The 12,520-nt window shown below is 40.8% G+C and overlaps 1 protein-coding gene across 2 annotated transcripts; it reads left to right on the forward strand.

The window, feature by feature from the left end:
- The first annotated feature begins 4,937 nt into the window (after positions 1–4,937).
- On the forward strand, positions 4,938–11,776 carry stc1 (stanniocalcin 1). Of its 2 annotated transcripts, none has more exons than XM_086313928.1 (4): positions 4,938–5,244; positions 6,913–7,055; positions 7,168–7,379; positions 7,892–11,776. In XM_086313928.1, the coding sequence occupies exons 1-4, from the start codon at positions 5,064–5,066 to the stop codon at positions 8,190–8,192; spliced, it is 837 nt and encodes a 278-aa protein (XP_086170054.1). In that variant the 5' UTR covers positions 4,938–5,063; the 3' UTR covers positions 8,193–11,776. The 2 variants fall into 2 exon arrangements, with proteins under 2 accessions (XP_086170054.1, XP_086170055.1); XM_086313929.1 differs by having other exon boundaries at positions 6,916–7,055.
- The last annotated feature ends 744 nt before the right edge of the window (positions 11,777–12,520 follow it).

The raw sequence follows: 12,520 nt of genomic DNA on the forward strand, positions 1-12,520 counted from the left end.
TGCAGTGCTTTCACTCCAAGCACAACGAGCATGCGGCTCATGTAATTGACTACAAGGTTGTACTTTTATTCGCTGAATCTTTAGCCCCTGGATTTGATAGCAATAGTCGGTTTCCAGGCTCTTGAACACTGCCCTCGCTTTATGCATTTTCATAATATAAATATGATATATGTTTACGCCATATGACCATTGTATGTTTCCACATTTTCATGGCTCTTGTTGCCTTTCCTGTGATTTGAGTGAATTGTGTAGTGCTTGAAAAACCTGAAAATCCCCCTGAAAATATTCATTTTTATTTATTTTGTGCTATGCATTGTTCTGGGCCTAACGTTTCATGTACACGAGCTGCAGCGTGTTTTCATTCCAGCTCCGCTATGCTACTCGCATTATACAGGAATGCAGATCCTCTGAGCTTTTGCATTACGTAGTCATGCATGCATCTGCCCAAGGAATGCTAAAACCCATTCAGGTTCTGCAGGCGAAGAAAAAGAATTTAAGACTCTTAATAAAGACAAGAAACGTTACACCGTCGATTCTGGTGATGCAGAAATGAGTGTTTTATCCCATTAAATCTTATTTCTTCTAACAATTATAAATTCCACAAGCCCAGAACAGAATGAGGGATCTGAACACAGCAGTGTTTTTGATTTTCTGAGTGGTGAATGTCACTCACAATAGTAAATGGGCTTAGCTGTTCACTGCACCCACAGAAACCAAATCTCAGTTTGGCTACTCTACTTCTGCTGTTTCAGTAGATGTCCCTCTAACAATAGATGCTTATGACTGTGGCTTTAGCAGGCAGTGGCTGGGATCAGTGGATCTGTAGCAACAGTTATAATGAATAAAACACAGTGTTTTCAACAACAGGGGGCTGAGTGTGTTTCTCGACATATAAAACGACATTTTCTTTTACCGTCGGTGATCTCGTCTGATGGCCACCACTGGGTGCTGAGTCTAATGGAAGGCTGCCCACAGCTCACCTCCTGCTCAAAATATTTCCCCAAAAATTAAGTGTTATTCTCATGTGAACAGCAATAGCATCAGCTGCTAGAAAGAAAAACACATTACCCCCCTTGGCAAAACATCACACATCAAAACACACACACATTTCTAACGGTCGGTGCAAACACATCATTGCTGACTGGTGCGTGTAGCTTCCGACCCGGTTTCCACTGTTCTCAGTGTTGACAAGGGGATCGTGTTTTCTCTTTACACCTCCAATATACCCCAAACTAAATCTACAGGAGTTTGAAGATGCTGCACCACAGCTGCTGTTTACAAAAATTGATTGCATCTGACCAAAGTCCCTCTTTTGGATGCAGGCAGACTAGGATTTTCAGCTTGCTTTTGCTTTGCTAAAAATGATTACAAGAACTTGCTAAAATGCTTTATGCACAGGCATTAGTAGTATCAAACTCCCGTCCATTGCCCAAGTTTCAAATTTCTTGCTCACAATTACCAATCTTAGAACTATAGAGGAAGTTTCAATCAGGCAAACTGCAATAAGCTTCAGGCAAAATTCAACTTAGATGCAAAGTGACCTCCAATCAGAGAATCAGTCCGTCCACGTGAATGGAAATGAATGCAAAACCCTCACGCTTCAGTAGGCTGTTTTTACTGTACATTTATTCTCTGTAACAGATTTGCCCTTTCAGTGAACTCTGCCCTCTGTCTCCAGCACCATGCTGATGTTGCCTGTTATTTTTCTGAAAACAAGATGAATCACCTTCTTCTACCTGACAAAGGAATTCATTATCCTTTCCCCCTCCCAGAGGACGCAGGATTGGTCTTCTCAAATGTGTTTGTGGCATGGCTACGTTCCAAAAAAGCAAGAGAGTGCAGTGATGTGCTAACAAGGATGAGACTTCATGTCTTCAGTTTCAGTTGAGGCACACCAAAGCTTGCGGGGGGGGGGGGGGGAGACAATAAATGCAAGAGCAGCAACAAATTCAGAAAGCATGGATATCAGCTCAACATCTGACTCAAATCTTACATTGTTCACATTGTTGCTTTGTTACATATTTTTTCCAGGGAGCGCTGACAAAACCAGTAAGCATGCAGGATGAGCTTTGACACGCTGTTTTCCAAACTTACTTTGTATCGAGAAAAGGCAGTAAAAAAAAAAATCACTTTACTGTAAATACAAAAGTAAAAATGTGCATCAAACACCAAAACTTTAACCTCGAAATAAAAAATGTGTCTTTTTCTTTACTAGAGGGGAAGCCGCAAGGGGATTAAAATGAATTAGATGATAGACCTTCTAGGTACAACATGCAACTTAGGCCCCTTCGCAGATGATTTATTGTGATTCATTCATTAGCCTGCTAAGTTCATGTTATCTTTTCATTACAAAGGCTATTGGTGTAGTCGGCATGTGGCCATATTTGGATTCCCCAGCGAGAGATAAGGTGCCAGCAGCTTTACATCATGCCTGTCTCCTTACAGCACTGTGGGAAAAATAATAATGGATACTTTATTGATCCCCATGGGGAAATTACTTGTTTTTCTCTGCATTTGACCCATTCACTCAGTGAAGCAGTGGGCAGCCCACTAAGCAGGCGCCTGGGGAGCAGTGTGTAGGGACGGTACCTTGCTCAGGGGTACCTCAGGGTAGCCGTTAAGTGGATTCGAACTGCCGACCTTCCGATCATGGGGCAACCACTTTACCTACTGAGCTATCCCTGCCCCACTATAACCCTAAATTAGGGTTATAGTGCAATTATTGCCAAAGATAACCAGAATGCAGCAGAGGGGCTTGACGAGGGGAAGCTGTGCTCTCTGAAAAGTTACGCTAGTTTCATGGAAAATATTTAAAATCCCCTCACTAATGTGAACACTTACACTTGGCACAGAGAGGCAACCTAGTAAATGAACTACACGTGTGACAAGACAGATGAGAAGAAAACCACATTGGAGGAGAGAGAAAGAAAAGCATGGTTCTGGTGTAAGTCTAAAATGTTCCACACTCTGATTATCAGGACATTTCAGCTTCCTCAATGTCTGATTCGGCCTGAATTGGCTGAGCGTTGCAGTGGGTGAAGAGGCGTGAGGCTTCCATGATAAATGATAGCTTAGAGTCCCACACATCATCCTCTGTGTGCCGGCACGTGCAACTGCAAGTAAGTGCACTGCAAGACTGAACATTTTCCAGTTTTAGGAAGAGGAAAATAGTTAAGAGCAATCATCCGCACTTCACATCAACACTACAGGTAGTTTATCTCGCTGTTACATGAATTCCCCAGGCTAAAGCAACAATGGTGCCATCATTAAGCACAGTTCAGGAAAATGCCAGACTGATAAAGAAGACATGTCATTTGAATGCTCTGGGTTGATATTTGGACAAAGCTGTTTAAATCCGGCAAAGTACCCAGAACATTTGACTAAAGAAAAAAAAAGAAGGTGGTTAAATACACTTATATTAGCGGTTAAAAGGATTTGCATTTGTTGAGCTTAGGGGCTTTAGAAAAATAATTTAGGGCTAATTCTCGTGTTTTCCTTTTAAGGCAAGCAAGACTTGCCCCGGCGGTATTAGTGTTTCCTTGTAATGTAGCCCAAACCCTGGCATCTCAGAGTACCCTATAGCCAAAATGATCAAAAAGCATTTTAAGCATTTTAAAGAAGAAGTGGTATTGTAATAAAATGTAATAATATCTCCATAATGTCAGAGCAAGAGAAATAACAAGAACCACCAATAAGCAATGGGGTTATGAGCAAATTTGTGGCATTAACAGTAGCTCAAGGCACCAGATAGTCAGCATAAAGCAGAGTTGCAAAGTCTGCCAGTATCAGTTTGGTAAATGCAGGCAGATGTATAGTAGCTCTACAAAATGTTTTACAATGTGTTTCTAAGCCATCCATTCACAAACACTCACCAATGGCAGTGAGTCACCATGCGAGGCATTGTTCTGGCAACAGGAGCAGTGTCTGGTTCAGTTTCCTGCTCAATAACACCTCAGCATGTTTAGGGACCAGGGCTCGAACCCCTCCAACCCCGTGATTAGAGCCAATTGTCCGTGGCCGTACTGATGAAAATGTGTGATAGTTGTGTGGCTATGTGAACTACAATCCAATCTTCTGCTTCCATATTTTTGCTTTGCCTCAAATTTCACTGGAAAGGTGAAATACATTATAAAAGTGGAAAAATGTTAAGACAATGTTGAATTCATAGTAAAATATAAAATTTAGCATCATGTGACGCCGCTAGCTGACACATTTGTCTATGTAATTGTTGATTGTGACGGAAAAAATAAAGTCATGATACCAAGTCAAGATTTGTGCACATGTTAAAGCTGACCTAGATGACAAATGCATAGCTATTTATCTGGATTTTCCAATAAATATCATTTGGAAAATAAATTACAAAAGGGAAGGAATAAACTGCTACCTCCTTCTTATATAATAATAATAATCGTTTTGCAACAGCGTCTTACCTTCACTTTGATTATACAGCCAATCAGAAAAAGACATTTTCAGTTACCATTGGATACAAATCACTTTAATCAATTTATTCCACATATACGAGACATGGCTGATCTAATGGCAGATCAACTGTGTCTTACATATGAGGAATACATTGATCTTCTGCAATTAGGGACTATTAGCGGATCATAGAGCTGAAAACTGATGAAAATGGTGACGGAAAAAGACCACATGCCTGTAGCATGTGATAGATAATCTTAATTAGCCCCAAAACTGAATCTCATTTGAAAAACATGACCAAAAACACTTACGGTACTCAAATAAATTTCCTAACCTGAATATGGAGCTGTATGATGTACAAAACTGGCAGCTGTTAAATCATTTCATCAATTAATAGTGGACGGACTAAGCCCAAGGTCTTGAATACGATCTGATTGGTCCAACCGCAGAGCTCGTAATATTCAGCGCTCCCATATAAACCCGTGCAGACTTGACGTGCAATCTGTCATGCAAGTTAAAAGGATAGCGAGGAGTCCAGTGTAGAGCCACAGCTGACAGCCTACTCGCAGTAGCCTTCATTTGTTCTGTTTTTGCGCTGCAGAAGGTTTTTTTTTTTCTTTTTTTTTTTTCGGGGCGCTCTTCTTATGAATTACACACAAAGCAGGAGGCGTCTCTTTGCGTTTAGTTGTGTTATCTGTGTTGACAGGATGATGCCTTTGAGAACCGGACTTTTTCTCCTGCTGGTGCTGAATGCATCAGCCTATGAAGTGGATCAAAACGAGTCCTATTCGCCCAGGAGAGCACGCTTTTCTGCCAATAGCCCTAGTAAGTAACACGCTGCTTCCATCTGCACATCTCAGAGTGCACTGCTTGCTTTCTTATTTTTTATTTACTTCTATCTATCTATTTATTTATTTATTTTTTCAAATGCTCAGCCTAATCTATATAGAGATCTTTCCTTCTCATAAATGTGTTGGCCTATGCAGCCGTTTCTGTCTTAACGAGCGCGTTGATTCGCGGAGAAGGCTGCGGGATTAACGCTGTGGTTTTTGCCGGTGTCCTGCCGGCAACAGATGAGCATGGAGCTTGGTGCTGACACCTGAGAGTGCAGGCTGTGTCATGCTGTTAGTGTCTTTCTCTTGGCTTCCTCCTTCTGCTGCATCGGTTCCACTATTTAGCACTAAAGCGGATTGAGAGGCTTTAAACACGGCGTTTTCTGGATATCGCGGAGCATTCTGGAGCCTTGAAGTTAGAAGAAGTAGATCACAGCATTGTGCACCGTTGCACGAAGCAGAAAAAAGCAAAACTGCTTGTCACTGGGTTGTGTCGTTGGGATTAATAAATGCAACCTCTTTTTTTCCGTTTCCTTATGTGTAAAGGGAAAAAGCCCAAATCTTTCTAATAACCACTAAGAAAAAAAAGATCCGCCGCTGTACAGCATAAATCTGTTTGGCTTCATTCAAATGGTGAGTGTTAAAAAATATTAATATTCTTTGACTACAAAGGCACAGCTCAGTGATAAAAGGCAGTGGGTAACAGGGATGCTCTTCCCCATCTGCAGGAATTGCTTCATCATCATCATAAGATTTGCAGCTCACTCTCTGTGTTTCCAGAGCAATCTGGTGGCAGATAGACTTAATCTGACTGTGCAGGTCAACAAAAGGGCCCAGATTCAAAGCCCAAGAAGGCTCTGGGCTCCTCTGTGACATGTCTTAATGGTTATTACAAAGGTCTTCAGCCAGGCTTTTTGCCATCTTAGCGGACTCTGAGATCAAGGATAAAGAAACGGATTGTTTTAGACCTCTGTCTAGAAGTGTCAAGATTTAAGCCAGCTGTGTGAATCGAATGCTGCTGCAGCATGGCTGTGTCACAGCTCTGTCATAGAGATGGGGGTTGCTAGTGGGTTAATCATGACGTGAGCATGGCAGCATTTTGTGAACATTTAATTCATTATGTAGGTGTACACGGGATCGGTTCTGGAGGCAGAGTCCTCAAGATCAACTTGACAGCTATTTTGTGTAAAATAATTGAAGACAAAGATTGGTGACAGAGTGTGTGTGTGTGTGTGTGTGTGTGTGTGTGTGTGTGTGTGTTTGAGGGGTGCAACTGTATGTTTATGTGTGTCTACAGGCATGCCAACAATTTTCAGGAAACTCTTTGGTATTTCTGGCGCTGTTCATCCAAGCGCTGCTGAAAAGAACCAAACACTGGAATATAAGTTCCTGCCAAAAGAAAAGTGAAGTGGTGCCAAATAATGTCTGAGACTCTTTGAGTTGTAAGGTGTCCAATCTTCAGTCAAGTCACTGTTTGCCCCGAGTGACTGTCTGTGTTTTGTGAAGCACCAAAGTATGAAAATTCTCTTTTGTTCGCTGCATTTTCTCTTTTAGCTGAAACCCTGGCAACCCTTCAGTAATGAGCTTAGTGAGTGTGCAATGTTTCCCAGTGAACCCACTGTTGACTCCCCTGCTGATGGTTCATTCTCTGTGCCCACAGCAGATGTGGCACGCTGTCTCAGCAGTGCCCTCCAAGTTGGGTGCGGAGCCTTCGCCTGCCTGGAAAACTCAACTTGCGACACAGATGGCATGCATGACATCTGCAAGTCCTTCCTATACAGTGCTGCTAAATTTGACACTCAGGTATATGCTTTCATTCTCTGTTGCTATGTGCACATGAGCTGTGGAGGATTATATGGGCGTATGTGTCAGGACAAGAGTGTGTAAAGCACTGCTGTTTTGTTTTTTCTTACAGGGTAAAGCGTTTGTGAAGGAGAGCCTTAAGTGCATTGCCAATGGCATCACCTCGAAGGCATTCCTCACCATCCGCCGCTGCTCCGCCTTTCAAAGAATGATATCCGATGTCCAAGAGGAGTGTTACAGCAAGCTGGATATCTGCACGGTTGCCCGATCAAATCCAGATGCTATTGGTGAAGTGGCACAGCTGCCAAGTCACTTTCCCAACAGGTGAGATCGTCCTCTGCTGTATGTGCTTTACAAGTTTTCCCAAAACCAAGTTGAGGAAAAAACCTCTGTGAATTTCAGGCAAATAAGAGAGTGCAGCTTGTTTATGAGCAGCATAAGCAATGACTACACTTGTCTTGATTTGCATGTTTTGATTAGCATCAGCGTTTTGCATTCTTTCATGCAACAAAAGAAAATCAAACAGGAATGTCAACTTTGGATGATTTCATTCCTATTGTTGTTCTAATACATATAGAATTGCAGTTTGGGAGTGGATACAAAAGGATAGAAGGGTGGAGCACGAAGCTTAGTAGGCCAGCGACTGGAGCCGGGATGGTTACGCCCATAGAGATGACATCAGGCCATCTAGAATGCGTGCATAGAAATGCTAATTTTGAACCATTACAGATTACGACGACATGCTTTCTTGCTGTGCTGCACATTTTGTCCTTTTTCCCTTTTAAGCCCCTGAAAAAAATGTAAAAATTCATTCTGTGATGCCTTTGTGGTCCAAGGTTTTATGGTAAGCTGTTACAGAGCCTGATGGACTGTGATGAGGACACGGTGGATCGCGTTAGGACCAGCATGGTGTCGCGGCTCGGCCCAGAGATGACCATGCTTATTCAGCTGCTGCAGAACAAGCCCTGCCCATCCACCGCTGTGGCTGCAGCTGCCGTCATCCCAACTGGAGCAGAGAGCCGTGGGAGCTGGCGGCTGTCCATGGGTCCCCATGTGTACAAGATCCAGCCTAATCTGCGAAACAGAGACTCTGCCAGTCATTTTGGCAAAAAGCGCTCCGCCAGCGACAGCTCCTAACTTCCACTTCCACTCACCCTCAAAACACCACAAAAGCTCCTCTATTCCCTAGAGGTGATACCAATCTTTTCCTCTGCTAGACTGGAAGTTACAGAAATCCCACCTCTAGGGAATGCCGGACCACCCGTAGAGTCCATAGAGTCGATATCAGTTTGATTGTTGTTATATTATATATCCTACACTTTAGACTCGAAAGAACCCCATCTTCCATAGACTGTTTTCAAATGTGCCCGCTCACAGTTAGTGTTGAACAGGAGGCTGCTACAATTGTGCGACGTGTTCCTGTTCGCTCCTCTTATCGTCCTTTAACAGAGATTAATTCGTAAGTCTTTTGACGACAAGCTAAAAAGGAAAAAAAAGGAGAGAAAAAAAGAGAAAAAAAGTGTTTCATGAATCTAGAGCACAAGCCAGTACTTTAAAAGTAAAAAGAAAAAAAATACAATTTCATAATCCTGATATTTGTTCATGAATAGGAAATCAGTAGTTTGGTTATTATTGGTTTATTTGTAGGAATGGGTAATTACTAGTAGACTTATCTAATATTTCTGCATTGAGATTAGTCGAATTGTGAGCATGAGATGTGGCAATGAGTTTCATAACTGTTTTTGACACTATCATAACACTTAAATGTACTGTATACTAAGTTACCAGAGACAGCCATAGCTAGCCCTCTAAAAGAGAGCGCTCATAATGGAGTGAGGTCTGTAGAGGTTTCATGCTAACCTTTGAGAGGTTACCTTAAACTGACCAAAAAACTTCTAACTGCCCTGAATGCTATTCATGAAATACCAAAATTGCGTATAGCTATAGCACTTATAGATTTTTTTTTTTATTATTTCTGATGGCAGATGTAGCCATGGTCATGTGTTTTAAATCATTATCCTGCATGTAAGGATTGTTCAGGTCATGGCCAAGTCTATCAGAAGAAGTCCTTTTAGCATATCTTGTATCCAGACACTTGCAATGCATAAGACTGTTGAGCTCTATAGTATATCTAGTATGGGACCATGCTTAGTGAGATCTGTGTCCATGTTCTTAACTGAGTGCGAAGCAGTCGTGTGTGCGCGCAGTAGCTGATTAGCACGTTCACCGCTGAGACTGAGAGCAGAGTGTCTTCTCGGACTGATGAGCATCACTCTCTGAGGTGAATCATGTGACATGCACACTGGCTTCCAGGTCAAGATGGAGAATGACTATTTAAAGAGAAAAACAAAAGCCTTGTTGGAATGATATTTATTTTCCTACTATATTATTTAATGTTTTTATTTTTATTTTAATGCATTATTGTAGTTTTAACTAATTTACAGATTTAAAGAGCAGTTCAGTCATGGCTCCTATTTGAACATGAGCTCTATGCCAAAAAAAAGTGAGCTGACACTCTGGTGACTGAATGGGACCCATGTCATGACTCTGTGCTGGCCATAGGGGAACAAGGTTGGTCATTCAGGTCAGGTGATCTACTTCGCGGAGGTTACACGGGACCACAGCAAAACATTAGCTTAGTTTTTTGACACAGTTTCTGGTTGTCGGTGCAGCTGCTAGATGCTCACGTGTGGTGCTGGGGAGTCGTGCACGTTATTGAATCTAAACCAGGTAAAACAAACATCAGCACCGGGGGGCCTGTTAGGGAAGCTTCTCGATGGTTCTACACTTGCTTGCAGTGCTTTTCTTTGCGCAGAATGAAGGTGAGGCATAAATTTAACAAATATATGACACATAATCCGAGACATAACCTTTGATTTAGGTTGAGCCACATCTCTCACAGCAAAACTTTTGATCTATTTTTGCTAAGACTGGCCTTGTATTTAGCTAGAGTTAATGATTCGATGGGTAGCAAGGCGAAATATAAACATAGGCAGCGTTTATGTAATAGCGTAATGATTTTGGGTTACTTTGGACGCTCATGCTTTAGGCTGTAGCCAAGCAGTCGTGCATCCGTTAAGTGATTATCTTTCAAAAACAAATTTCACAGCTTTGAGAGACCAAGACAATCATCCCAAACCAGTGCACGATCATAGAGCCACAGTCACTAAGAAGGGTCTTGATGCTGGTGTTTGCTTTTATAGATAGATGGTGGAACTTCAATAGGATAATCCATGGCTTAGTTTAGAGAATAAAAGTATGTTGAGTAAGTGAGTAAATATTTGTGCACATTGAAAATGCAGTGTGGAGGTTTGAAGTTTGAACTAAGAATGGGTTGAGTTCACTACTATACAGGTTTATTTAGCAACTATCCCATTTTTAATCTTAAACCTCGCAATTCGGTCGTCTTGAAATTCTTTTACTCCCAAGTCGTGAGAAGTAATTGCCTTACGTTTGACTTCAGTCAATAGAAAATGAGCTGGACCCAGTCCTGTTTAAAAAAAAATGCAGAGGATTACTAGTGAACCGAGTGACGCTCAGACCAGAAAAAGAGATGTTTTATTTTTCAGTGTCAATTTAATAGCTATGTTAAAATTCCAAACTATGCAATAGTCACACACAAAGGATTCACAGCAACACAGAAATTGACCTTTATTTCATTCAGTGCCAGCTGATGCTGTGTGAATCAAGCAGCAGCATGTGTGCTCTCATACTGCACTCACAGTGTGAAGGCGATGCTCCTCTATAATGCTTTATGGTTCTGTGTTTTACTTCTTTCAGATTTTATTTTACACTCGCATTCGTTTTGTTCTGTGAATCGTTTCTTTTGTGTCGTGTGGTGCAAATGGACAGCTGTTCTGAAGGAATCTCTTAGGAAGTTAAGAGCTATAGTCACACTGTAGTATATCCTAGCTTATATTTTCTGTTAAATATGCACTTTGCATCTTAACCACTATAAAGGGCATTGAAACATTCAGTACATGTGCAACTGAGACATATTTTATTTACGCAGCGAATGGAGATAAGTAGGAATATTTTGCATCCTGAAGGGTCAGGGCTTCTTCATGTGCTATTGATACATATGTCTATATCTTTGTTGTCCATGGGTAAATCCAAAACCCAACAGCTGCTGCTAAACTGTTACTAGCCTGATCGATGCTGTCTGGATGCCCCTCCACTCTGGCCGCTCTGATCTGTCAACGTGCAGTGAGCTCAGCATCGGTCCATATTTGCATTTAAACACACATTAATGTCTATCCATGTCTTCATATTTATCTCCTATGAACATTCTCCATGTCAAATATATTTGGCACGGGCAAATTGACTGTTTCCTCACCAAGTAAAATGTATTGGTACTTTTAGAGAATGTACCTGTATACTGAATGTCTCGTTCGACAAGGACATGACCGAGATAGATGACCGGTGAAGGTTATTTGGGGGAAAAACAAACAACAACAACAAAAAAGAGAAGAAAAGCTTTTATTTTCTTTCTGTTTCAGATTTGAATTCAGATATAGGGCGCTTAAGGTGGTACTGGAATATTGTTCAATTGACCCATGGTGAGTTTTGTGAAACTGTTTCTGTCAGTGCTAGAGACAAAAATCTCCCTGACCTCTGGCACTTCGTGGTACTCTTTCCTCTCAAGACTTGAAATGCATAAATAAATGTTGTTGTGCTTAAACGAAATCGAAATGCTTCAGTGACTAGTAAAGTTTATTTTGTATTCATATATATATATATATATATATATATATATATATATATATATATATATATATATATATATATATATATATATATATATATATATATATATATATATATATATATGAATACGACACTTATTTTAATATCAGATTCAAAAAGTTATTGCTAATTTAGGGAATTACTGAAGTTCCTGATACAGATGCTATGTAACGCATGATTGACCCTTGTGAATCACTTGCACTTTAAAATATACCCATATACATATATGCCCATACTGTGTATATGTTTGGGTTTTTCCTCTGTACTGAAAAGTCATGAAAGATACAAATGCATCAGTTGTCTGTCTTTTGCTGATCAGAAATAAAATATTTATCATATCTGGCATATGGTATGCAATATGTTGCTTTGCTCTTCTTTCACTCGTTCCGATCTTTTATAATATGCTGATTTAAAGTCCCTTAGGCTCGCATTTTTTTTCCCACCAGCTTGCCTAAAAATATTCACAAATGTCTCTTGACTTGACGCCTTCATTTTATCTACCGGCAAACTGCAACATGTGCAGTTTAATGATGGAAACTGAGGAGAGAATTTTCTCATTACATAAGCTTTGAGATGCATTTATGTTCAGACTATAAAAGATTTTAAACTACGACGACCTCCCAATTATCCAATCCAAAGTGTCAGTGTTGTACTGGGTGTTCTTTTCTGCAACACTTTTGCTGATCCTTCTCATTACAATGCTTTTTATTAGACCGTAA

Source organism: Aulonocara sp. 'chitande type north' Nkhata Bay, linkage group LG12 (genome assembly GCF_057382095.1).
Source record: "Aulonocara sp. 'chitande type north' Nkhata Bay isolate Kocher_YH1m ecotype deep benthic linkage group LG12, A_spYH_male_GT1.1, whole genome shotgun sequence".
NCBI lineage: Eukaryota > Metazoa > Chordata > Actinopteri > Cichliformes > Cichlidae > Aulonocara > Aulonocara sp. 'chitande type north' Nkhata Bay.

Bases quoted from the DNA above. Each gene is read 5' to 3' on its own strand.
- stc1 (XM_086313928.1), top strand. From the start codon at position 5,064: ATGAATTACACACAAAGCAGGAGGCGTCTCTTTGCGTTTAGTTGTGTT. The intron at 5,245-6,912 runs GTAAGTAACACG...CTGTGCCCACAG, and splicing joins CTTTTCTGCCAATAGCCCTA to CAGATGTGGCACGCTGTCTC. The intron at 7,056-7,167 runs GTATATGCTTTC...TTTTTCTTACAG, and splicing joins CTGCTAAATTTGACACTCAG to GGTAAAGCGTTTGTGAAGGA.